The 24768-nt window shown below is 42.0% G+C and overlaps 1 protein-coding gene across 1 annotated transcript in view; it reads left to right on the forward strand.

Annotated features, from left to right (window-relative positions):
* Nucleotides 1–201: 201 nt before the first annotated feature.
* Nucleotides 202–24768, forward strand: part of ELOVL2 (ELOVL fatty acid elongase 2) — a 96373-nt gene continuing 71806 nt past the window's right edge. The window contains exon 1 of the mRNA XM_073332060.1: nt 202–675. Coding sequence (XP_073188161.1) covers nt 673–675 — 3 coding nt within the window. The 5' untranslated portion in view covers nt 202–672. The remainder of the gene's footprint in view (nt 676–24768) is intronic.

Raw genomic sequence — 24768 nt, forward strand, 5'->3', positions numbered from 1 at the left:
CTGCAGCACAGATAAGACTGCGCAGTGCCTGTGTTTTGGCTCTCAGAGCTCAGCAGTCACAATATTGTTTTCTTCACGCTCGACGTGCATCGCCCTGCTGTGCCGCCTGGTTGTGGTCACCTGTCACCTAAAGGCACCCACGCCCAACCACGCACCTGTAGTTGCTTTCTAGTCACTATAGGCATTAGCCCCCTGCCGACACAGGCGGAATTCCCGGGGCTAAAGAGCTTACACGAGACAGGCTGTTATCTCCAGCCAAAGCGCCCCTGCTTGCAGGCTCGGAACGACCACACAGCTGACCACGTTTGAGGGGAATGCTCCCGTGCACGCGGCTGCTGCCAGGAGCTGTCCTAAGCAGCCTCGATAGCCAGCCACCCTCTTCGGCTTGTGCACCTGCCTGACCAGCCAGCCAGCGCTTGCGAGGGCGGTGGGAGAGAACGTTCCCCGGATCCGCCTCCCCTCTGAAGTCACCAGCTCCCGGCTGCAGGGGGAGCATGTGGAGGCCAGGGCCCTGCTTAAGCTGGAGGGAGGGGGAAGACGAGGCAGAGCAGGAGCTGAGCGAGAGCGCGGAGCGAGCGGCGGGCGGAAGGGAGCTGGATACCCTGGACAGCGCATCGCTCCTCTCGCCCTCCACTGCGCCCGCCCGGCCACCGCACCCCTCTTGTCCGCACCATGGTGAGTGACGGCGCCAGCCCCGCGGGGGTTGGCGAGCCGATGGGGCCCCGAAGCCGCCCGGGAAGGAGGGAGCCGGGCAGCCTCAGCAGCTCCCGGCCGCCGCCGCGCTGTGCTCGCTCCCTCCCATCGTGCGGGCAGGGAAGGAGCAGGGGGCGCACCCGGCTGCAGCCGGACTCGCTCGGGCCGCACAAGCAGCGGCTCCAATCCGCCCCCCCATCCGCGACCCTCGGCGCACCCACATCTGGCCCGGCCCGTGCCCGCAGCCCCTGGCCACACAGAGACCCCCCCCGCCCCCCGGCGCGCTGCTCTCCCCGCACGCCCAGCTGGCAAGCGGCCAGGAGCAAACAAGGGAACAAAAGGAAATGGCTGGTGAGTGTCTGCAGAGGGGCACGTGGGGGAATCGGGCTACACCCCCCCCCCCACCGGAGCTGGCAATGTGCAGTTCACACAACCCACGCCATGGAGCCTCTCCAGCCTGGGCAGTGCACCCCGGCTCCGAGCCCCTGTCCAGCTCCCGGCAGGAGTCAGGGGCCCAGGACTTCCCCCGGGCCCCCAGCCCGGCGTTGGTCCCCTGCGATTGAAGCCTGCCCTGTGGAGAGGCCGTTAAACCCTACTGCCTTGATCCACCGCGCCACTGGCACAAAGCGACCCTAAAGCCGGCTTAGCCTTGCCGGATTGCTCCCCGGGGAGAGGATTGCGCGGGTGGGGCAGAGCTCCCGCGCCACCCTCAGCCCCTTCCTAGGGCGCCTTCAGGGAGGATGGCCAGGGGCAGGGCTGTGTGGCTGGGGTATCCCTATTGCCCAGCAACCGCATAGCTGGGGTCTGAGGGAGAGTAAAGGACATTTTAAACACCCTTTCCCTCCCCCTCCCGCTCCAAAATAAGATCCCGGATCGGATCAGATGGGCTCCAAACTGAGGAAGTTTAGATCTGAACTTGGGATCTGAGTGCATCTTAAAATGGAACCAATTAATTGGGCGAGTTAAGTTCCTGGAGCACTCAATGTCTTCATTTCATTTGTCGCTGGCTCTAACCACTCCAATATCCACATCTCTTGAAGGGTTTGAGGATTTAGGTTTCCTTATCTTCATTAGTGGATAGGGCATTAGTGGGATGGGATTCAGAAGACCTGGGTTTAATTCATGGCTCTGCAACTATTGGGTGACCATGGACCAGTCAAGTCCCTCCCTGTGCCTCAGGTTCCCCATTGGTTAAATGAGGATAATCGACCTCTTTTTAAAACTTCCTTGAGATCTAAAACTGAAGAGTGCTGTAGAAAACTTGACATTATTATTGTGGTTATTTATATAGTGTGACTCTCTCCAATGAAGTGCCACAGAACATTTTGAGATTGTATTTAAACTAGTTTGGATTGAACCTAGAATGCAAACTTGTTTTTGTGGTTTACCTGAGCAGAAAATGAAAGGCCAGTAAATATGCCTCATGAATATCTCAGGGAGTGAATTCAGAAGGAGAAACAAAATGAGAAGGAAGACTCAGGCCACGTCTACAATACAAAGTTATGTTGACCTATCTTACACCAGCATACAGCCACAGCAGTTCTTAAATTGTTTGTGTCAGTGGTGCGTGTCCTTACCCGGAGTGCTTGTATCGATTGTATTGTCAGTGTGGTGCATAGTGGGATGGGTTGTGAAAGTCAGCAAATCAATGTAAGCAATGCAGTGTCCACACTGTCGTGTCAACCTAATTACATCGACCTTGACTCTGTGCCGCTCAGGGAGGTGGTATTACTAGATGGGCATAGTGAGGCACTTATGTCAGCAGGAGCCAAATTTAAGTGAAGACATTTCCACAGCTAGCTTGAGGCAAGACAGCTTATGTTGACCTAACCATGTAATGTAGACCAGGCCTTAGTCACAACGCCGGTACATGGTGGTGGGTTTGCATTTAGTTAAAGCCTCAGACCTGCCCAAATAGAAAGTCATTAGTTAACTTATGGGAGGGAGTCTTCTACCTCAGTGACATTTGACATTAGCTTTTTCACCTGTGACAGCTGTAAGTCATAGATTGACAGGAGGGAAAGATCAGCTTACCAAAAGTAATCTAACAATGTTCCTGAATTTTATGAAAGTGAAAGAGTCAGTATTTTGGACCTGCTCTACCTTTGACTGAGAGTCTGTCAAGTGTGTATTAGTGTTAGAGATTCTATTGTTTGAATATTGCAACCAATATGCATATGAATGCATATGAATATTGCAACCAATGCCACAGTCCTTTATGGAAAAAAAAGTGATTGGTTTTATACATAAAGAAAGGTTAACATAATGCATAGCTTCAATTCCAGTTATATGGATTTCACAGGGTTCACTCTAAAGAAACACAGCAATATAAAAACCTATTAATCTGATTTTACAAAGTTCTTAAACCTAAAACCTCAGTTTCTACTAATTCCATCTTGAAATTGAGTCCTTTATTCTGCATCTTCTTTATTTCCAAGTATTCAGGCTAATGCGCACACATTATTGATTATTCATGAAGGTATGTAAATACACATTTCTGCATTAATCTTGCATAAATACGGGTTTTAGGGGAACAATTTTTTCATGACTATAAACAGAATAATTTTAACACTCACTTTTGGGGTGCAAGAGTGTGAGAACTACAAAGTGAAGTAATTCTTGCACCCACACTGCAACTCCGAGGATATTCTTATAAAATATTACTATTTTGTATGCATAGAGTATATTCTTCAGAGGAATCCAAAGCACTTTAATAACAGTAATGAATTCAGCCCCACAGTAGCCCTGTGAGTTAGGGCACTATGACCCATTTTACAGATGAGGAGAGTGAGCGACAGGGAAGTTCAGTAACTTGGCAAAGGTTCTATCATAAATTTGTGGCATGGTTCAGAACAGAACACGGTCATGTGGGTTATCAACAAGACTGTTCTTCCTCTTCAGTGGTATGCATGTTATCTGATGAAAAGCCATCTGCATAAAAATAATTTGAAAGCAGGTGTTTCAGCCATATGTGAGGTCCAGAAAGACAGCCACCACTTTTGAAAATGTCTAGGCCCTTGAAATGAGCAAGTTAAAGAAGAACTAACTTGGTTCTCCCCTCAAAGGGTCCATATATCTACATGTTGTCTCTCTAAAAATGGGGCTGAAGTTATCCTTTGTGAGTCTTGTTTAAGTTGACCACTTAAGGGCCTGATTGTACCTGACTCAGACCTAGGAAGGTAGGAGGGAAACACATGCTACGTTCACTAAATGGGTGAGAGAGACAGTGCTTTAGTGTAGTGTATGCTGCTTGCTGGAGGAATTCCGACTGCAGCACTCACAATAGTGAAGAGCATGGCTTAAAAGTCACACTCCTGCCACAAATGATTAACCCTTTTCCAAGAAAGCTTTTTAAAAAGGTATTAGGTCTGATCTTGCTCCCAGCGAAGTCAATGGGAATTTTCTCATTGTTTTTAACAATTGGCATCAGATCCAACATCAGCTATATTTTAGACACAGATGCATATGCTGCATTCAAAAAGTGGGCCTGATTCACCATACTATTACTCCAGTTTTGCTGGAATAAATGTTGAAATCAGCTCCAGTAGAGTAGCATTATGCCCATATATTGGCACATGAAAATGATTATGTACATGGGTGGATACATTTTGCAATGGCACCCATGTATAATGAACTCCATACTTGTAGAGTATATACACATTATGTTATTGATTCTAAGTTCCTGTAGTTGTGCAGAACAAAATTAAGCCAATTCCATATCTCAGTAATACATTACTTAGACTACAGTGATGATGATTACAAGTGAGCCTCGTGTCCCAAAGAATACTGTGCAGCATGTTTTGATGAAAGTATGGAGGTAATGATGTACAATACAATTAAAAGCCAGGTGTGCAGAACGGGTGAATCAGGTCACAGAACTCCCACTGAGATTTTCTTGGTAATCAAAATTAATTAAACAGAGCAGTTTGAACCTGTCAAAATGCTTCATTTTTTTTTCCTCATTGGAGAGCTGATTTCAGGCCAGTCACATTGATATAAGTTTGGAGTAACTCCATTTACATCAGTGCAGTTACTCTGGATTTCCACTAATCTATCAGAGACTGATCCTGAAACTCTTTTCTGGTTCATACAGTGGTTAAATTAACCTCTGAGTAAAAATGAATAGGTCTTTGGATGTCTGTCATCAATATACAGAAGGCCAAGCTCTGAGTCACATGTGGGTTTGGTATGTTTCTGTAAGCAAATTTTATCTATTCTTCTGCATCTGTATTGATCTGTAAGGAGGTGTTCCATTTTCATTTCTTGTCACAGAGCTACTTGCATTGCAAAAAGACTCGGCCTCATGATAATGACAGGGAAAAAACTCAAAGTAATATGAAAATACACTTCTGGGTTTGTACCAAGATGTGGGTACATGCAAAATGTAATAAAAATAATTTACTGTGGTTTGCTTTTTCATCAAGAGTGAGAAAAAATAATTTTAATGGAAGCAAGGTCAGGGCAGAAATCTTGCCCGAGTAAAAATTCCCATTGGACCAAATTTATTTCTGAAGTAAAAGATTTATCCCTGGTATAATTTCGGACTCAGTAACTTCAATGGGATTTTTGCCAGAGAAAAGACTTCAACTGTCATTTGCCATTGACTTCAATGGGGAAAAAAAACCTAGGATCTTCCTGAGAAGGTCATCATGTTGGCTAAAATATAACTAGAACTGTTGAGCCATATTTTGGTGGTGATGCTGTCTTGAAGACTTCAGATGAGTCAGGGGTATAGTGACAATGCTGTAATAGGGAACAGGTGCCTTAAGACAAGCATGGTAACTCAAATGATAATGACTCAAAGCTAAATGTGCTACCCAAGCTAATAAAAAAATCAGTTGAGAATCTGGATTATTGCCCAGAGAGTAGTGAGCACTGAAACACTGTTAGTCTGTCTTTTTACACCGGTGTAATCACTTGTACAGGGCCCAGCAATTTTATTAGGTGTCCTACTTAGGAAGAAACTTGCAGCCATGGAGCACACATCTGCTCTCACTTGAGTCCAGTGTCATTGACCTCATTGCGGTTGGGTCGATGTGATGGAGCAGAATTTGGCCCACACTGTAGAGAAATGCTTATTTTTTCTTTTTATTTTGTTGAAGAAGCAACTCTAAGTGTAGGAGGTCAGACTAGATGATTATGATGGTCCCTTCTGACCTTAAAGTCTATGAGTCTTTGAGCTTTTGCTATATTTTGCCTACACTGAACTCTTGGTTTGAAGCAAAGGATATGCTGGGCCGGATCCTCCTCTAGTATAACTCAGTATAGCCCTACTGACTTCAGGGGATATATGCAAGTTACATCAGTTGAGGACAGGGCTGTTCTTAAGATTTATGGAGCCCTATGGAGTATTATTAAACTGATACCCCTATGCCCGACTTCCTCTTAGCAACACAGACATAGGCTTACAGTATTGGAAAATTTGCCACATGCACTTTATTAAAAACAGTTTAATTGTGCTTCCTTCACCCCTAAGCTCTGCACAGTGCTGTCTTCACCCCTAACCCCTGCACTTCCCTCCCACCTGGACCCCCAAACCCAGCCCTGTGCTGCCAGCGTGCCCTGCCACACCGCCCCCCTGCCCAGCAACCCCCATGCCCAGTGGCCCCTCACCCAGAGATCTCCACTACAGGTCCCTCTGTGCAGCAATCTCCTACCCACAGACAACCCCCACTGCCCAGCGCCCCCTCACAGCCCGCCTCAACCGCCCAGCACCCCATATTCCTGAGGGAATTCAGCACCAAAAAATTAAATTCTGTGCACAATATTGCAAAATTCTGAAAATTTTGTCAAATAAATGTTGAAGCTCCAGCATGGCAGTGGCAAGCATAGGCCACTGGCTGCGTGGAGGTGGGAGTTCACCCTGCAGGCTTTCCCCTCCCCTCCTAGGATAGGGACTTGGCGGTGAGATACCTCTGTGTGCATGTCAAAAGGCCACAGGGAAACCTTTTACATGATGGCTGGGATGTCAGCCATGACTCCAAATCCATTTGAATGACAAAAAAGAAATAACTGATACCAGTGGCTGAGCCCAGCTCTCATCCAGGCCCTTGCCTGCCACTGCTCTGGGCCATCAACACCCAAATGGCCTTTCATTCTCCCTAAAATAGAGCATTTCCCTCTAATCCTGAAAAATAAAGAGGTGCTTGGCATGTGAAGTTTAATAAGAAAAGGAATTAAATTCAGGCACCAGTGTTTTTTTCTGCCCTGATTTACACACCTGGTTGCCACACACGGCTCAGTGGGATTGTACTGGATATAACTCAGCATGCAGTTTCAACAGTGCTTCAACAGTGAGGCTGGAGCCATAACCAGCCAAGTCTCATTTGAACAGTGGCTCTTGTTTTGGATTATTTAAGGCCATTTTTAAAGGTCTTTCCCACAGATGAGGAAGAAGGTGCTGCATTCTTGAAGGGACCTTTAAAATACCACCCGACTCTGTGCTGTTTAGAACTCTCCCTCGTTAACACGTTACCAGCTTGAGAGACAGCCCTGTAGATACTTGGATCCACAAGAAAAAAAAATCACGTCCCTTTCCCCCTCAATAAAAGTTTTCAGCCACTCAAGCCTTGTCAAGTGCGAGTCCATCTTCCTCCCCAGCTAAGAAGTCATTCCCTTCCTTGCAATCTGCAGTCCTGCTGCTTTTCTGCTTCAGGTACATCCCCCTCCTCCCATTGTTTTAGTGTCAGTTTCCTCCTGTTGACACTGGAATATTGTGAATGGGCAGGAAAAGCAAACACCACCTTCTTTTATTTTCCTTTAACTTTCCCTCCTCCTGAACAGGAGCAGCATCTTCTCTATAGGAAGGAGGCAAATATAATAAGAACCAAAAATCTTTTCTCATAATCCATAAATGTTTGTAAATTGCTTTGAGAAACTGCAGTAAATAGTGCAGCAGAAATATAGCGTCGTATGTATTTTGTAATACGATGCCTTAGTCACCTTACCACAATGTGCTGTAAACTGGCCATTACCATGTGCTTTCTGCACATCCCATCTCCATGCACTAGCATTCCTAGGCATTTATACAATGTGCCATCAAATGGGAGAAGGAGATGGGTTTCTGTTTGCCAGAAACTATCCTGGCAGAAATCCACTATTCACACAGGACCCACAGCAAACAAAGATGTCTCGCAGCCTATTTCTGATCTCATGAGGCAATCAGCCCCACCAGTCCTTCCATTCATAGAATCATAGAAGATTAGGGTTGGAAGAGACCTCAAGAGATCAGCTATTCCAACCCCCTGCTCAAAGCAGGACCAACCCCAATTAAATCATCCCAGTCAGGGCTTTGTGAAGCCGGGCCTTAAAAACCTCTAAGGATGGAGATTCCACCACCTCCCTAGGTAACCCATTTCAGTGCTTCACCACCCTCCTAGTGAAATAGTTTTTCCCAATATCCAACCTAGACTTCCCCCACTGCAACTTGAGACCATTACTCCTTGATCTGTCATCTGCTACTACTGAGAACGGCCTAGCTCCATCCTCTTTGGAACCCAAAGTCCAAGACAATGTATCAAGTCTACACAAATTGTTACATAACTGCTATGTATCTTTTACACACTTACACTCAGAAACCACAATGGTATAGGAGTATTAATATGTTAGGATATGATGTTTGGGTATGAAAACTCCTTTTTTGAAGTTTAAATACATCACATTTTAGACTTTCCATGGATTTCACAAACAAGAAGGAAGAGATGCTGGCAGAATCAGTACTGAGCACATTTAAAACATTTATACTGCCTGTCTGCATTACGCATAGAAGCCAGGATTTGGTCCTTGTGTCTCTGCTGTAGTCATAGAAAATGCTTTCTCTGGTGGCCAAAAATCTCACCGGTAGTTTTAAAGCAATTTTCAGATCCACTAACCTCTAGTGTGGCACCCTGACACAAACCATAGAGGTGATGGGCCCCGTTCTCCAGTGCCTTTATAGCTTGTATAGTTATTTACACAGGTAGAAGTGGTTGTAAAGAGGCTACCACTCTGATCAGCTACCTCACATTGTACAGGCATCAATGGCTATGCAGAGATCAAACTAGTGGAGAATAAGCCACCATGACTTTTAAAGGAGATCTGTGAGTATTTTAAAGTGAAATAACTGCAGGGTTGTATGCCGAATGACTCGATAACCTGAGTGACTGAGGTAGTCAGCACAAATTATTTTAAACTTCTTTATCTGTTTCATGCCTGCTGAAGCAGATCCATCAGAATAGTACTATAATGGAGAAGTGGTAGTGCGGAGCTCTGAAAGCAGCTTGAAAACCCAGATCCTCTGGATGGTGGCGGGTTCATTCGACATCTGAAAATCCTCTGGTTCGTTAGCTCTAATCACTATATTCCCATAAAAATGCACAACAGTCAGTAAAAGGAGAACTGGGGCTCTAATTTGCATCAGGCTCCTAGTTTTACATCAGTGTATTCCCTCTTACTCCCATGGAGTTTCTCTTTGCACAGTGGCAGAAATCAAGAAACTCAGGCTCAACTGTATTTCTGACTCTAACAGTTAAAAATACAGCAGTTATTGTAAGGACAAACGTTGCAGTAAATTCTGAGTTTGCTTAAATATAAAGAACCATTTTATTCCCTGGTGCAAGTCTGTTGAACTCAATGCAGTGACATCAGGGATGAATTTGCCTTAACGTTTCTTCGAGTCATGCCCCACTATAAAGAATGTTTTATTAATCTGTACATATAAAGCTGGTTTAAAAGCTGAGCTGTTGCTAGGCATTTAGAATTATTTAATAGATCTGATACAGTTGGAGTCTAAAGTATGTGAACAGTGATAGAGTAATACTTGTTAACTGCAAGTCAGGGATTAGTTTGTAAAGGAGCGGAGGTGGGAAAGAAAGGTATGCACCTTGGCTGGGATTAGAATTTACTGACCATTTAGAGCCAGGAAACAAAGGTGTTGGTTTATTTTTGGTGGCCTTTGAGGAGGGCATAAGTAAATGAGTGGACTTCCCTGGCTTCCCATCCTCAAAACAACCCCTCCCCCTATTCATTTGCAGTCCAGTGTTACTTTGTCTCATGCTTCAGACTGCAACTGTATCATATTTAACTAACACTAAACGCCTAGCAACAGCTCAGCTTTAAATCATTTTTTTTGCATATTTCTCCTTGTTGTTTGCATCCTCATTTGCTAAAAATGTGGACCACAGTATTTAGCTCAGACTGCCTCTTGGAGAGCTTCTTATAGCTTCCTACACTGCACTGCAACTAGGAATTGGATAATTTCCATATTGCAGTGATATATTTAAGAGTTCAATATAAAATAAAGATTACATATTATTGTGTAGATTATTATTTTTCATCTACTTAGAATAAGACCAGCCAACCAAAAATGGATTAAGGTTTTAAAGCCCAGTTGTGTAAGTGTAGGCGAGGACGCCCGGAGCTTTACTCCTACTGTTTGCCAGTGTAGGGACTTGGCACTAGGACTGCAGCAATAAACTCCTTGAAGTATCTCCATTTCCTACTCTAGCCCATGGACCTGCCACTAGTAAAATGGGAGAGTAGAGGGCCACAAGCTGCAACTTGTTAAAGGGTGCAGAAGCAGCTGTCATTCTGCTCTTGACTCTTCACTCTCTCTTATGCCATTGGGATTCCACTGAAGTCAATGAAGTCACACCATCATGAAGTTGGTTTAACAGTACAGAATCAGACCAAATGTGTCAAAATATTGTGCTTTGTAATTTGGATTCTCTCTCTCCTTCCAAACCTCTGCTTTGAATATGGTAAGATGGGTGGGCTTGAATTGAGCACTCAGTTTCCACTAGGGCTCCAACCTTCGCTAGTACTCCTGGAGTTCAGCTGTTGTGGGCACTGGGCAGGAGTGGGAAACTTTTGAAAGCTTCTGTAATTTAGACAAGGGCTTAAAAAAGAAGGTGTTTAAAAATACAGTTTTATGAGAGATAATGGTAAGTTATGCTGGACTACATTATAAGGTCTTCTAATGAATCTTGGATGGCACTGCAGCTATTTCAATTGGAGCTGGTTGGAAACCAAACATTTTGTTCCATGAGCAATTCCAACATTTTACATTCCCCATTGGAAATCTGAATGAAATATCAAATTTCAAAACTGATCATGAAATGAAATTTTAGAAAAAGTTCTTTTGGGACAATCTAAACTCTGTTTCATTTTAAACTTTTTATTTAATATAAAAGAATTTGAAAAAAATAATCAGTGTCTTTATCTTATAATGTTCAAAATGCTTCATTTCTATTTTTTTTTCTAGACAAAATTTAATTGAAAATTACATGGTCCTGTGGAACATTTAGATTTCAATGGATAGAATTTTCTGATTGGGGAAAAAAACATTGTCAGAAATTTTTTAACCAGTTCTAAAAATTCTATAAAGAAATGGACTCTTGTGCAAATGGTGTCTACTAGACAATGACATGTGATCTTTGTGATAATCAGACATATACATAGCAATGTATTAATATTGGAAGCTTCTGGTAAAATATTCTAGGGGTTATAGGAATAACATGGAATCATAACTTACTAGCCAAGGCAAAAATTATGCTTTTTCAATCAACACATGGGACTAAGAACTCTTAAAACTGTATTTCATTTGCCAGTGGAATGAGACAAATTGTCAAAAAATGAAAAAGTTCACATGTCCCAGATTTAAAAGATTAGTACATTGGTACGGCAGAAATTGCTTTATGAGCATTTTACTTATAAGATTAGTGACAAAAGTTGAAGAATTTTCAGTTGCTAGGGAGGAATTTTTCCTCTTATACAAAGGGAGACAGTTGTAAAAGTGATAGTATATTACAAAGGAGCTGTTGGGGGAATGGTGTGGCAGACTAAGATTTTGGTTTTGTAAAAGTGTGTTGCTTGTCTGTAGTTATTTTTTGTGCGGTATTGTATAATTGTTAAAATAAATAAGGACTTTAAAAAAACAGCCAGAAATAGTTCCATTTATAGTACAAGTGCTTTCCATGGATTTTACACTTAAAGTTGAGAGTGAGGAAAATTCAGCAAAGGCAGTAGTTTCACTGGTCCTTATAGGTCTTCTTCTAACCTGTGTAAATGGCTAATTGTGTTCTCAAGTAACATACAAGCCAGGAAATAGGAGGCATAGGCAATGAATACTCCAATACACACAAGAGTAAGTCACAAATACTAAAGGAAAAAAGCTAGTCTGTATTACTATTGCCAAGGAAGAAAGCTATCACGTGCAATTTACAGACAGAGTACTTACCCAAAGTAAGTAATCTGATTGAGTTACTTTATTTTAAAGGGAAGGGTTGATTTCCTTTAACTCTGTCACTTCTTGTCTTCATCGATGGTGAGATGGTTTCAGTCCAACACTTAGAATAATAGAAGATTAGGGTTGGAAGAGACCTCAGGCAATCATTTAGTTCAACCTCCTGCTCAAAGCAGGACCAACTCCAATTAAATCATCCCAGCCAGGGCTTTGTCAAGCTGGCCCTTTAAAACCTCTAAGGATGGAGATTTCACCACCTCCCTAGGTAACCTATTCCAGTGCTTCACCACCCTCCTAGTGACATAGTTTTCCCTAATATCCAACCTAGCTTCTTTTCCACTTACTTCTTTTAGTTTTTGTGTTACAAAAGACCCAAATAAGTGTTTAGAAATAGATTTTCAGTCAGTGCTAGGGCCATAGTCTACACTGATCAGGTAAATAAGGAAATGCTATTTCCTTTTAATCACTGCCAAAAGGCAGATACAAGGATGTTTTGTTACAAGAGTCATCACAATAGTGTCAGGTGGTTTTAACATAGATTTTAACATAGACACATCTCTTCATGGCTTGGCAACATATATTATGATTATGCCTATGTGCCACATATCTACCCTGTACTTACAAGTGACCTGCAAAGGGAAGAAGAAGCGGGTTTGTGCCCTGTGTTCTTTATGATAGAAAAAACATTCAGGCCTTCTTCTTTCTCCCTAGTTTGGTTTTTACTTTAAAAATTCAGGTCTCATCTATCCTATTTTTCCTGGAAAATTCTGTAGATAGCTGGTCAGTTTGATATCCAGACTAGACAACAGGGAAATCTCCTACAAAGCCACAGGATTTGGAGCCCTTCCTCACTGAAGACCTCTACAAGGAATGGGAAGTTAAGTGCAGATCCCATCGATCTGCGGATATGAGTTATGGCTGGCAAGTTGTCCCAGGGCCCAAAGGCACTCATATCCACAGATCCATCAGGAGGTAGTCTCACCTGATGGACGACAATGAGGAGTAGTTAACTTTTGGGACTGTGCTTTGACTGGACAAGAGATATCCTAAGGGAGTTTGCTCAAGCTGGGTAGGAGAAGATACTTCCTCCTCCTATCTGATGATAGGGGTATGGGGGAAGGGGGAAGAATCAAGGGGAATGGGGTTTGGTAGGAGAGTGGAAAATTCTCAGTCATAGGATGAAGCAGCCACACGAAGCAGTGGATTAAAAAATACTCACAAAGGAAAGATGCACTGGAAGTTTGGGCAGCAGAAAGGAAGGGAATGGACTGGCCAAGGTTAGAGAAGAAGAGCTGGGGGAGAGAAGGCACCATGTTTCAGAACACAAACCATGCACAGGAACAGAAGGTTTTTGGCCAGGCCTAAGAGAGCTCTGACACCTGGATTGGAATACTGTGAAGTGGTGAGGAAACTGAGGCAGGAGAAATGCCTGTAGGGTTTACTTTTTGTATAGATCAGTGTATTTTGTGTGTGATTAAATAAAGAGCAATAATGTGTTATATGCTGCACCTACCACATGGTCCCTTGAAGATGTAAAGAGGGAGGCTCACACCGTGGGTGGGATTCTGGGAAAGGGTGCGTTTTAGCTATAGGAGAGTCTGAGGAGTCAGCATTGGTTGTAGGTGCTTGTAGCTTTCAGGATGGATGTTGGATAAAGGATCTGAATCCCAAGAGTGTGCCTAGGAACCCCAAGAGGGAAAGTGGTTAGAATCTGTTCCAACTCTGCAGGGCAGGGAAGGGGCTTAATACCTGGGAACTCAATTTTTGAATCCCATCCCAGCAATCTGATGAGCAGGGATAGTGTAACATTCTGGGGTGCAATCCAGACCAGTGAGGGGTTGTCACCACCTGCCCTGTAACCCCACATGCCTCAAAATGTTCTGCTGCTGTGGATCTCTTGACTAGATGCTTCCAGCCAACAGACATACATGAAGTATCCTGAATGTCTGTGTGCTGTGCAGCTGGGTTGCCGCTTTGACCCCAGCAGCCTTCCTACAACACAGCAGCCCCACTTTAGTCTTTATCATCAGTCACCATATGCAGGGGTGACCTCAGCACCCTCTCAGTTCTGAATTTTCCCCAAACCATGTATTCTGCTGTTTCTAGCCCTCTCCTGGAACATTTGGAGAGCTATTAAGATCGACTGTTCCTTTAAAGTTACAGTACCTAGCAGCTTGCTCCATGAAGTAGAGTTAACAGTCACTTTAAATCAAACACAGCACTGAGCTGGTTTAGATTAAAAGTAAAACACATGTACTAATAAAAGGATATAGGATTTTAAGTGAGTTCAAGTTTGTAGGGTAGAGTTAGAAATGGTTACAAGCAAATAAAAGTGATAAACATTTTCTAGAGGCTAAGACTTAACAAAACAAGCTAGAGCCTTTGTTCAAGGTCGTTTCCTTACCAGTCTACCTTCCAGCAAGATTGCTGACGACCTCTCAGGTCAGGATCTCTCACAAAGTCCAAAGTGCTCTGCTCTTTTGTTTTAGGTGAAAGGTAACATGGGGTTCTCTGACCCTCTGTTTATAGTCCAATGAGCCTTTGAAATGGATTCTTCTTATGCTTAACCCCCAAAGTAAAGTTCATTCAAGCTGTGAGGAAGGTGACAAGGAGTCTCCTGGGGAAGGAAGTTTCATGCTAGTCTCTTTCCCCACTGGTGTTTGCTAAAGTGCAAATTGATTTGTTTCTTGAAGTCTCTGCCTCCTGCTGTCTTTATGGTCCTGTTTACCATCTATGTACCTTGCATGCCCATTGTCTCTGAATGTACCTTGGAGATGCCTTCCAGGTGGCAGAACCATAGTCCTTTGTGTAGGTTGGGGTAACTTTAGCCCTGACAGACACACTTTGACAACATAATTCCCAATATTTTTGTAATTTTGAGTTTGTCCTCTATACCTACACCACACAACAATCTTGATGATCTGTATGTGATTTGCTTTCTATTGATAGCTTACATGACATTGTTTTGATACAGATATGACATTACCGAGCTGGGGTACACTGGACTGGTCAGGCCAAGTAAAACTCACTATCAGATAGCATTGAGCCTCTGGCCCTCTCACACTGGGATGTTGTTAGGATTATTGGGGGCTTGACCAGATCTGTGAAGCCCAGCTCCTGGAGTCATGTGATTACATGAGAATCAGTTTTCAATTTTAAAAAAGTGTGTTTCTAGCCCTCATGATTGTGGGGGAAAGCTGAAACCTCTTGCCCCTAAAGTCTCAAAAACAAGAGGGAAAATAGGGAAAACCCGGAAGTATTGTCTTAAAACTCGTGATGTGAGATTTTAAACTAATCTCATGAGTCTGGAACCTGATTTAAGATTTTTGAATACTTTAGTTGGGCAATACTGCATTCTCAGCAAGGGCCAAGGACTGAACCAGGGGCATCACTTCAGAAAAAAATTGTGGGAGGGGCAAAGTTGAATGAGCATCTAGAACATTATATGCGATTACATTATATCCTGCAAAACCAGGGGAGAGGGGAGGCAAAAGTGGATCATATAGACTTATGAAAAGTCAGGGGGTGTGGGCGAAGCAAACCAAGTTCTTGGTGGTGGGAGGGCAACTGCCCAATAGCAAATGATTTTGAATGAATAGCAAATGAATAGCAAATCTGCCCAATAGCAAATGATTTTGCTGCCTGGAACCTGAATTACTATCCACCCTTACATGTGTTCCATCAGACAACAACTAAGGCATGTAGATATTGCAAAGTTCCGCACTCTACATCATCTCTTTCTCTGCTACTCTTAGACAGGATTTTGGTCAGCACAGGTCTCAACTCTTCCCCTTTCACTCAAAATACACTGTGGACTAGATTCTGCCATCTTTTTCAGGCTGAGTAAATCTGGTCCTAGATGAACAAGTATAGGGGTGAGAAAATAAAAAAGCAGTTGCTCTTGTTACATGGTAAAGATTTAAACCTTGTTTGTAGTAACAGTTATGTTAATAATGAAGTAAGTTCAATTTGATTAGAATGTGGCTACATCCAAAACCTGCTGTGGGCTGTAGTTTGTGCCTGATTCAAAATGATACATGAATTCTTGCATGGAAATATACATGCATCCAATGTAGTGAGGTCTGCAAATCAGGTAACATTTAGATTTCTAACCATACCTGCCCCTGCAAGTTATTGTTCTGGCAATTTTGTGAATGCAAAAAATAGATGCTGAGTTAAGGTCTGTTCAGAAATTTTTCCCTTAGCAGAAGTTATTGACCTTTAGAAAGTATCAGTTAGAGGTTTCATTGTAGGGGTCACATACCCATGGTATTTCTACAGCAGAGATTTTTAAAGGTGGCTTGTATGGAAAGGCTATTAAAATACAGGATCATCAAATATCTCCTGCAGTGCAGCCAAAAAAAAAAAAAAGGCCTTGGATATCATCCCTTGCTTAAATGGACACCTGCTGTACTCTGAGCAGGAACAAGAGTCCAAGACTGTGGTTCACAATGCCCTTTCCTTTAGTCTAAGAGAACATAATTCATCAATGACAAATGATCTTGGAACAGATCTTCTAATGGGTTCAGCACCTGTCACTCCCATTTGAGTCTCACAGTTGATGACAGAGGTCAGGAGCATCTCAATCTGTGCTTGTGAGACAAGTGACCGTCCCAAGAAAACAGTCAGGATGATTTCCACGATCCTGGGCCATGTGACCACGCTCTTCCCCTTAAACAGCACAGACATCTGCAGATGTCATAGGGGAACAGCTATAAATAAAAATACAAAATAAAATACTGGAATCATCTTTGCCCTTTGTAGGCATGGACTGAATGAGGGTTAATTATAGTTCTTAATGGACTGGCTTCCAAATAACTTCTTGAGCCTTTAACTTTGTTTATATCTTTATGCTTGCTAAAGCCTGAGGGGAGGAGATTGTTGGGACTTGCAGGAGAGGTATTGGCCACATCTTTTCCTCTCTGGCTCCATAACTATGGAATGACCTCTCTTGATTGGAGAAGAACCATGCAAAAAGATCTCTTAAAGCAGGTTTAAAATCTTAAAAATCAGACTGGCTGTTTCTTTTTCAAGTTGTTCTTTAAAAAATACTTAACCTGTGTTTGTTTTATCATGAAGCATTTAGGCTTCTGTCTTTGACCAAATTCAAACTCCAGGTAAGCAGATGCCTCTCCTGTAAAATCAATGTGGCTGAACCCATCATATTTCAGTTGTGGTGCATTGCATACAACAGGTCTGAACTGGACTCTAAATGCCACTAGCTCGAACGGGGGGTCCGTGGAAGGGGGGGGGGGCGGGAATTTTACAAACACTTCAAACTTAATTGCTTTTTGATATGTTCACTTTGCATTTTCAAGACATTAATGTGAAGAGGGTTATTGTTCGCCAAAAGCTGGCGAATGGCTGTTCTCTGCATATATTCACATATGAACCAGGGTGTGGTGGATTTGGACCTGCTCTGTAACTTATGAATATTGTACATTGACCTGGTTATTGAGATGTTTTCTGTATTGCTATATTGGTTTAATAGAACAGGAAACTGTCTGGAAAAAAAGTAGAACGGATAAGAATAACTCAAGAAAAGCCACCTCTCTGCAAACACTTGATGGTTGTTAAAGGACAATGCCAAGATTACTAACTGAAGATTTTTTTGCCTCCTCTCCAGCTAGCCTACAAAACTGGTTTGAACAGGGCAGGAAAAGGTCCATGAAAACAGGAGAGATTTAGCAGACTTAAAAAGACACTGTCTCAAGAGAGCAGGTAGTTGTTTAGGGAAATCAGGCTGATAGACACCCAATGGGTGCTAGTCTGTCTGCCTAAATTACCATCGGGGATGATGAGCCTTTAGGGAAGATAGCTATGTGAAGACTGCTGTTTTAAAAACCATGTTCCTCTAAATGCTTTCTTCCTACTGTTAAAATAAACAATACTTTGGTTTTAAGAAGGAAGATCTCTGTATCACTGGTTATGGGCTCCCAAAGGAAAGAACTTTAAGGACATGAATTCAGTGTGACCTTCTGGGTAAGCACAGTTCTTCAAAGGGTACTGTAGCCCAGGCTCTGGTCTAAGAGTGGGAGAATTATGGAATTCCACCCTTGGAAAGGTAAAGGCATGAGACCTGAGGGTGGTGGGCACTTGGAGACAAGAAAGGGGACAGAGGTGAGGGTAGCGCTGTAACCATGACAAAGGTTATTTGCTGCTCATACTGGGAGTGCTCCCTTCTTCATAATGCTTGTCATCCAACTAAAAGGCAGAAAAAATGTGACTAATCACATAACACCACTAACAAATACTAAATAGTCAAACTAGTTGGTGTATAGTCTAGGATATCCATCAAGTGTGTAGGTAAAGGATGTTTGTTCATAACTTCTTTATATAAACTTGTGGGGGGGAGTTTAAGGATAACTAAAGTTAAATTAGTAAAACTGTTAGAATATGTTGAAGTTGGATGAGCTACTTATGAAAAATATATTCCCTTCATTTCAAGTTTAATCATATTAAAACTGCCATCAGCCATAAAGAGGATCGTAAGTATCTTTGTTGCAGAAATGAAGTGCTTACACAAAACATCTGAACACTTACATAATGTAATAAAATAGCATTTTGGAAAAACAAATACTGTTTTATTGATGCAAGAGTCACATGACCTTCTATCTAGCTTTGTAGCTAGCAAGCCAAGTTACTTGTATATTCCATCCATCCATCCAGGAAAAGAACATGCAGATCACTCAGAAGCAAAACTGCTCTAGAAGGCATTATTTGGAACTGGTTTTCCAATGAATGGAATGCCAAAGCCTTGACACAGTAATCCTCCTTGAGGTCTATGCCAGCCATTCACTCTCTGCCAGTTTGAAAGCACATTACTCTTTGGAATGATTCTATCCATGCTGGCAGCAGAACTGTAGGGAACAAGGTTGCTTTACTTCAAGCTGGCTGTGAAAATATATGTCTGAGGTGGGAAAAGGAAGAAGCAGAACTTGGATGACATATGTTGTGAAGTGTCACTTGAGGATACAAACTAATCCTGCAGAAACAATAACCTCTGCATCTTAGACTGGCTGGTCCCTATTTTTTAAATACATTTAGGAGAAAAGATGTGGGTTTAAACAGCTTTTCTGAAGCTGCTTGTATAATGTGGTTTCTGATTCACATTTAATTGTGTATGTTTTAAAGGAAACCTGAGAAGGAAAGGGGGAGAGGAAGAAGATGGTGGAGGGGAGGGCTTGGGTTTACTTTTTTTGCTTCCTTATTGTTTTAAAAAGAAGCTGTTGTTCTTCCTTGAACCTTCCAAAATATCAGGAATGTCCACTGAACTGCCAAGAATAGCTCTCTCAAAATATATTCAATGTAATCAATGTCTTCAAAATGTAATTTCAATGGTATGAGCCACTCTGCTGGCACGGGATAAGACATCAGGCAAACAAATTAGTTTTCCCCTCTCCGCTGATTCCTGAAGTCAGTGTCCAAGAGTTTAATCAACACCCAAAAATACTGGAATCTTTCAAATCTGAGATATCCAGGGAATACCTAAAACAAACCATCCTTATCATGGAAACACCCTAGGGACTTAAACAAACAAACAAAAAAACCAACCATTTTTGGCATGTTCAAGTCTACCCATGTTTAAAGCTCTGACACTATATTTCTCATTAAACTAATACAAAGGACAGTAGAAAGTTCATATTTTTTAGCCATTGGCTGTAGGAAATGTGGGTAATAAGGATGTCATCCCATAGATGCACAAATATTTGATGAATGGGGACATAACACTATCTGTCTGATGGTATGGGGGTGGGGGATATGTTACCCGTTTGTCAGTGAATATTTCTGTTATCAATATGGTCTTTTGTATCCTCCCACCCCCCATGTACCATTTGACCCCTATCTTTTAAGATTGTGTCAGTCAGGACCTTAATCAAACGTGTGTGTGTGTGCACATACATATAACAAATCCAGTGACCAATGCTGGAGCTAATGTGGAAATGTAGAAAGCTTTAGTCATATCTGGTGGGATTGTCTAGAGGCCAAAGATTATTAGGGCAGAATTACAGAACATTTCATGTCAAAACTGAGAGAAGTCTTCCTGGGGACCCATTAGTGAATTAGGTGCCACAAGTCCTCCTTTTCTATTAGTGAATCTTGTAGGTCTCACTTAGAGATGAACCTTTCAGTAAACACCACACACTTGATTTAGAAAAAGAAAGCGCTCCCTTCTGTTAGTTCTTGATAAAAGGGAGTTTGGGACATAGCGGTAATGAAGAAACTAATGCATAACAAGGGAGATCAAAATCTAACTTCTCTAGGTAGCTGGCTTTCTTTATGTACACATTTTCAGATAAGGTACATCTGCCATCTATAAAAACCAAAACCTTTAAATATTGTAACTATTTAACAAGACGTTAGTTTTAAAAACTTCAGAGAAGACAATCATAAACAGTAGCAAGAAATACAGAATAGATTCATGGCAGTCTCAACTTGGTTTATGCTGTCTATCCACCAAGATCACCTGTAGGTCTATGGGGATGATCTCTTTTCCCTTCAAACAAGGGATCTGGAAGCTTTGTCACCAATTAGTGTTGCAATTCTCATGTGAGTCCAGCTGCCTCATTGTTTTACCTGTCACATGTGCATCCTGCCATATTGCTGCCTCTTTTGTATGATTTTATTGTGCTACTGTGTCTCAGATCATGTGTCACAATGTATGTAGCACACTAAATTTAAATACAAACAGCAATAGATGACAGCTCCACCTTCCCTCCCCACCAAAAACATCTGAATCCCCACCTCCTGGTCCCACTTTCCTTTAGCAAGGAGTGTGTACCTGTGGCAGGTTCTGTCAGTTATGGTGGATATACAGTGACACAGGGGCTTTCCTGAGACCATTAACTCATTTTACATATCATAGACCACTAAATGACTATCACACTGGGTTGTTCTGATCTAGTGCCTTAGAAGTGAAATTGAAAGGTTTTGTACATAGTAGGAGATCAATGGTGAAACCTCAGATGTTCAGCTCTATACCTGAGAGTCCAGGAAGGTCCCAAACACCCCAAATATCCAGCTCGTTTTAGATTTAATCTGTTTCTATAATGAGCAAGACAGGGCTTCAGAAAGTTCAGGAAAGACTCTATAAATGTAGGCAACATTTATATATTCGCAGGAATTGATGTAGTGAAAAGCAGCAAAGAGAAATAATCCTATCCCTTTTAAGGGACAAATAAATATAAACAGACTTCCCTCAACCAAAGACCCAAAAAGCAAAGTTACAAAGTGTGGCTTGCTTCCGCTGTGGTCCCAAGGTGACACCACACAGCGTGACTCACCTCACCAGAATTTCTGAAAGGGAAAAGTGGTGAGGAGGCTGCTTCTCTTCTCAGCTGCACTTTCTTCTGATACAACTTTCTGCTCTTACTTTTCATTGCCACAGTCAGTCCCCAGGCTCCTCTACTGCTCATCTCTTATATTTGGGGGGGGCGGAGAGGGGGTGAAGGGAAAGGGAAGGGAGAATTAATTCATAGAATCATAGAATATCAGGAAGGGACTTCAGGGGTCATCTAGTCCAACCCCCTGCTGAAAGCAGGACCAATCCCCAACTAAATCAATAATTCTTCACAGTTGGCCCTACTCTGCAAATCCCTGCCCTCAGGGCAGACAATTATAATCTTTCCCATAGCCAGAAGGAGAGACGGTTAACCTTTTGCTTGCCAACTTTTGGGGGAAGATCTAAAACATCCTGTCATAATCACATTAGCAGTCCACTGAATCACCTGGTGTCCATTTATCTAATATCTTAATTATAACAATGTAACTAGCAGGGCTGTGTCCCTTTTCCAGATTTATTTCATTCTGAGTTTTGAAAAGATATATAATTACTAAGGCCCAGGTACTCTAAAATATTCAGTTGTCTGGGATCTGGGGCAAGAGACCCAATCCTGCCACTGGTTCCAGACAGCTGGACCCTCACTGATTTCAGTGGTTCTCTGCAATGGTACATGGTTACCTTACAATAATGCAATAAAAGTTTGTAGTCCTTGATCCTCTTGTTTCTCATCTGTATCTTCCCCTTTTCCCAAAATTTATCCTATAATCTGGTTAGTTTTAATAAAATCTTTCTCATAAAAACTTTCACCATTAAATATGTCAAGAGCTGTCTGTAAGTATGTCTGTTTAGCTAACAGTGAGAGGGACATTGCCAAGTGTGATTCTGATAACTCCCAGTAATTATTTTTACAAACTAAGCATACCTCAATGAACAGTGTTTTGCAGTGAAATATAATATTACCTCCTCTAGGCAAATGCAGACATTCATGGATTACAACTGAGATCTGGACTCCCTTATTGTGGTCCAAAAAGCCACAATACCACAATTGAGGAAAGTGGTCGTGCTGGTTAAAAATTGGACTGATTTAGAGGGTAAGCAAAGGCAGCTATAAAAATTAAATATAAGTCAGAACCTAAGAATTGTAGAAAATTGATAATGGAAACAAAGGGATACAAGGAACTATCTATGCCCAGCAAAGTTGAGGATATTAAGGAGTTCTTTATGTAAATTAGGATTTGTTTTATTTTGTTCCTAACAATGGTATTGGTCCATTGCTATGGAAATGGTAGAATTATCAATAAAGATAAGATGCAGAAAAGGCAGAAGTGTTCAATAAATATTTCTGTTCTGTATTTGGGGAAAAACAGATGATGTATTTGTGATGGGTTGGATCCCCCTGTCCAGCATGCCATGTGATGTGCTGGCGTCTCACTGAGCCTACCCATTCCACCAGCCTGGGCTTCCTCACCCTGTTTATGCTTTGCCAGGCCCTCAAGCCTTCTCTAGCACACACACAGAGGTAAGGCCACACCCAGCTGCAGACATAGCCTGATGCCAGCTCTGTGTGAGAGGATTCAGCTCGGAGAGTGACCCAGCACTCAAGTGCACACCCCCTTTGGGGAGTAAACACCAAATAATACTGTCTTGTGCTGTATAGAGAGATCTGCACAATGCAATCTCATAAAAATTCCTCCCTCCCCCAAGGTGGAGAGAGATATGCACAGCTTTTGCCTCCCTCCCCCCAGGTATGAATTGCATAGGCTAGGTTTTGAAATGAACAAGAAAAAAGTTTAACTACAAAAGGTAAATTTTAAGTGATTATAAGGGATAGCAAACAGAACAAAGCAGATTACTGATCAAATAAAACAAAATACACAAACGAAGCTCAATACACTCAAGAAACAAGTTATAAAATGTAATTTCTCACCCTCAATGTTTGTTTTAGGCAAGTTGCAGAGTTTCTATAGCTTAGAGTTCCAGTTATTTCTCTTTACAGACTGGACCCCTGTCTCAGCCTAGATTCAACCCTGCCTTTCCCTCCAAGTGTTTTTAACAGTCTCTCTTCCTGGGCAGGCAATGGAGGAGAGTCCCGAATGCCTTCCTTCCCAGCCTTAAATAGAATTTACATAAGGTGGGAAGCCTTTGTTTCCAGTGGAAAAGTATCAACAGTGTCCAAAGTGGTATTTTGTACCAGGTGACCTTATTCACCTGATTTGCAGTGTCAAGGCAATCATGAAACAAGGTTTATTTTCAATGTCCACAGGAAGGAACTCGGGAAGATGGGAGATCCACATCTTTGAAGACTGCTTGTCTTTTCCTAATGGTCCATTAAGGCTGATTGCTTACTATCTGGTGGGCATTTCCCAAGCACATATCCACACAGTTGTAATGGTTATATATGCAAGATTCCTAACTTCAGATACAGAAACAATACATGCATACAAATTGGATGAATGTATTCAGTAAATCATAACCTTTCCAATGATACCTCACACAACCCATCTTGCATAAAGCTTATCCTTAGTTATGCCATATTCACATCATAACAATATTTCTATGGAGAATGTGGGGGTCCAACATCACAGTAATAATATCAAATGATGATGATAATGCTCTCAATATTCCACAAGTATCTTGAGAGGATGTAAAACAACAGCTACTAAAATTAGACATTTTTAAATCAGCAGATCCAGATAACTTGCATCCAAGAGTTTTAAAAGAGCTGGCTAAAGCATTCACTGGACCATTAATGTTGATTATCATTGAGTCTTGGACACTGGGGAATTTTCAGAAGCATGAAAGAAAGCTAATGTTGTACCAATATTTAAAAAGGGTAAATGGGATGACCTGAGTAATTATAAGCCTCTCAGTCTGACATCAATCCCAGGCAAGGTAATGGAGTGGCTAATGTGGGACTCAATTAATAATGAATTCAAGGTGGGTCATATAATTAATGGAAAATAGATGCTGTCAAACTAACTTGATATCTTTTCTGATGAGATTACAAGTTAAGTTGACAAAGGTAATAGCATTGATGTAATACACTTAGACTTCTGTAAGATGTTTGACTCGGTACTGTTTGACATTTTGATTAAAAAAACTAGAAGGATATAAATAACATGCACACATGAAATGGATTAAAAACTGGCTAACTGAGAGGTCGCAAATGTAACTGTAAATGGTGAATCATCATCAAACGGGTGAGTTTCTAGTAGGATCTGGCAGGGATCAGTTCTTGGCCATACGCTATTTAACATTTTTACCAATGACCTGGAAGACCATATGAAATCATCACTGATAAAGTGTGCAAACACAAAAACTGGGAGAATGGTAAATATTGAAGAGAACAGGTCACTGATACAGGGCAACCTGGATCGCTTCATTTGCTGGGTGCAAGCAAACAATATGCCTTTAATATAGCTAAATGTAAATGTATACACCTAGGAACAAAGAATGTAGACCATTTTTACAGGATGGGGGAGTCTCTCCTGGGAAACAGTGACTCTGAAGAAGATTTAGAGGTAATGGTGGATAATCAGGTTGACATGAGCTTCCAGAGTGACACTGTGGT

The sequence above is a fragment of the Lepidochelys kempii genome, chromosome 2 (genome assembly GCF_965140265.1).
Source record: "Lepidochelys kempii isolate rLepKem1 chromosome 2, rLepKem1.hap2, whole genome shotgun sequence".
Lineage (NCBI taxonomy): Eukaryota > Metazoa > Chordata > Testudines > Cheloniidae > Lepidochelys > Lepidochelys kempii.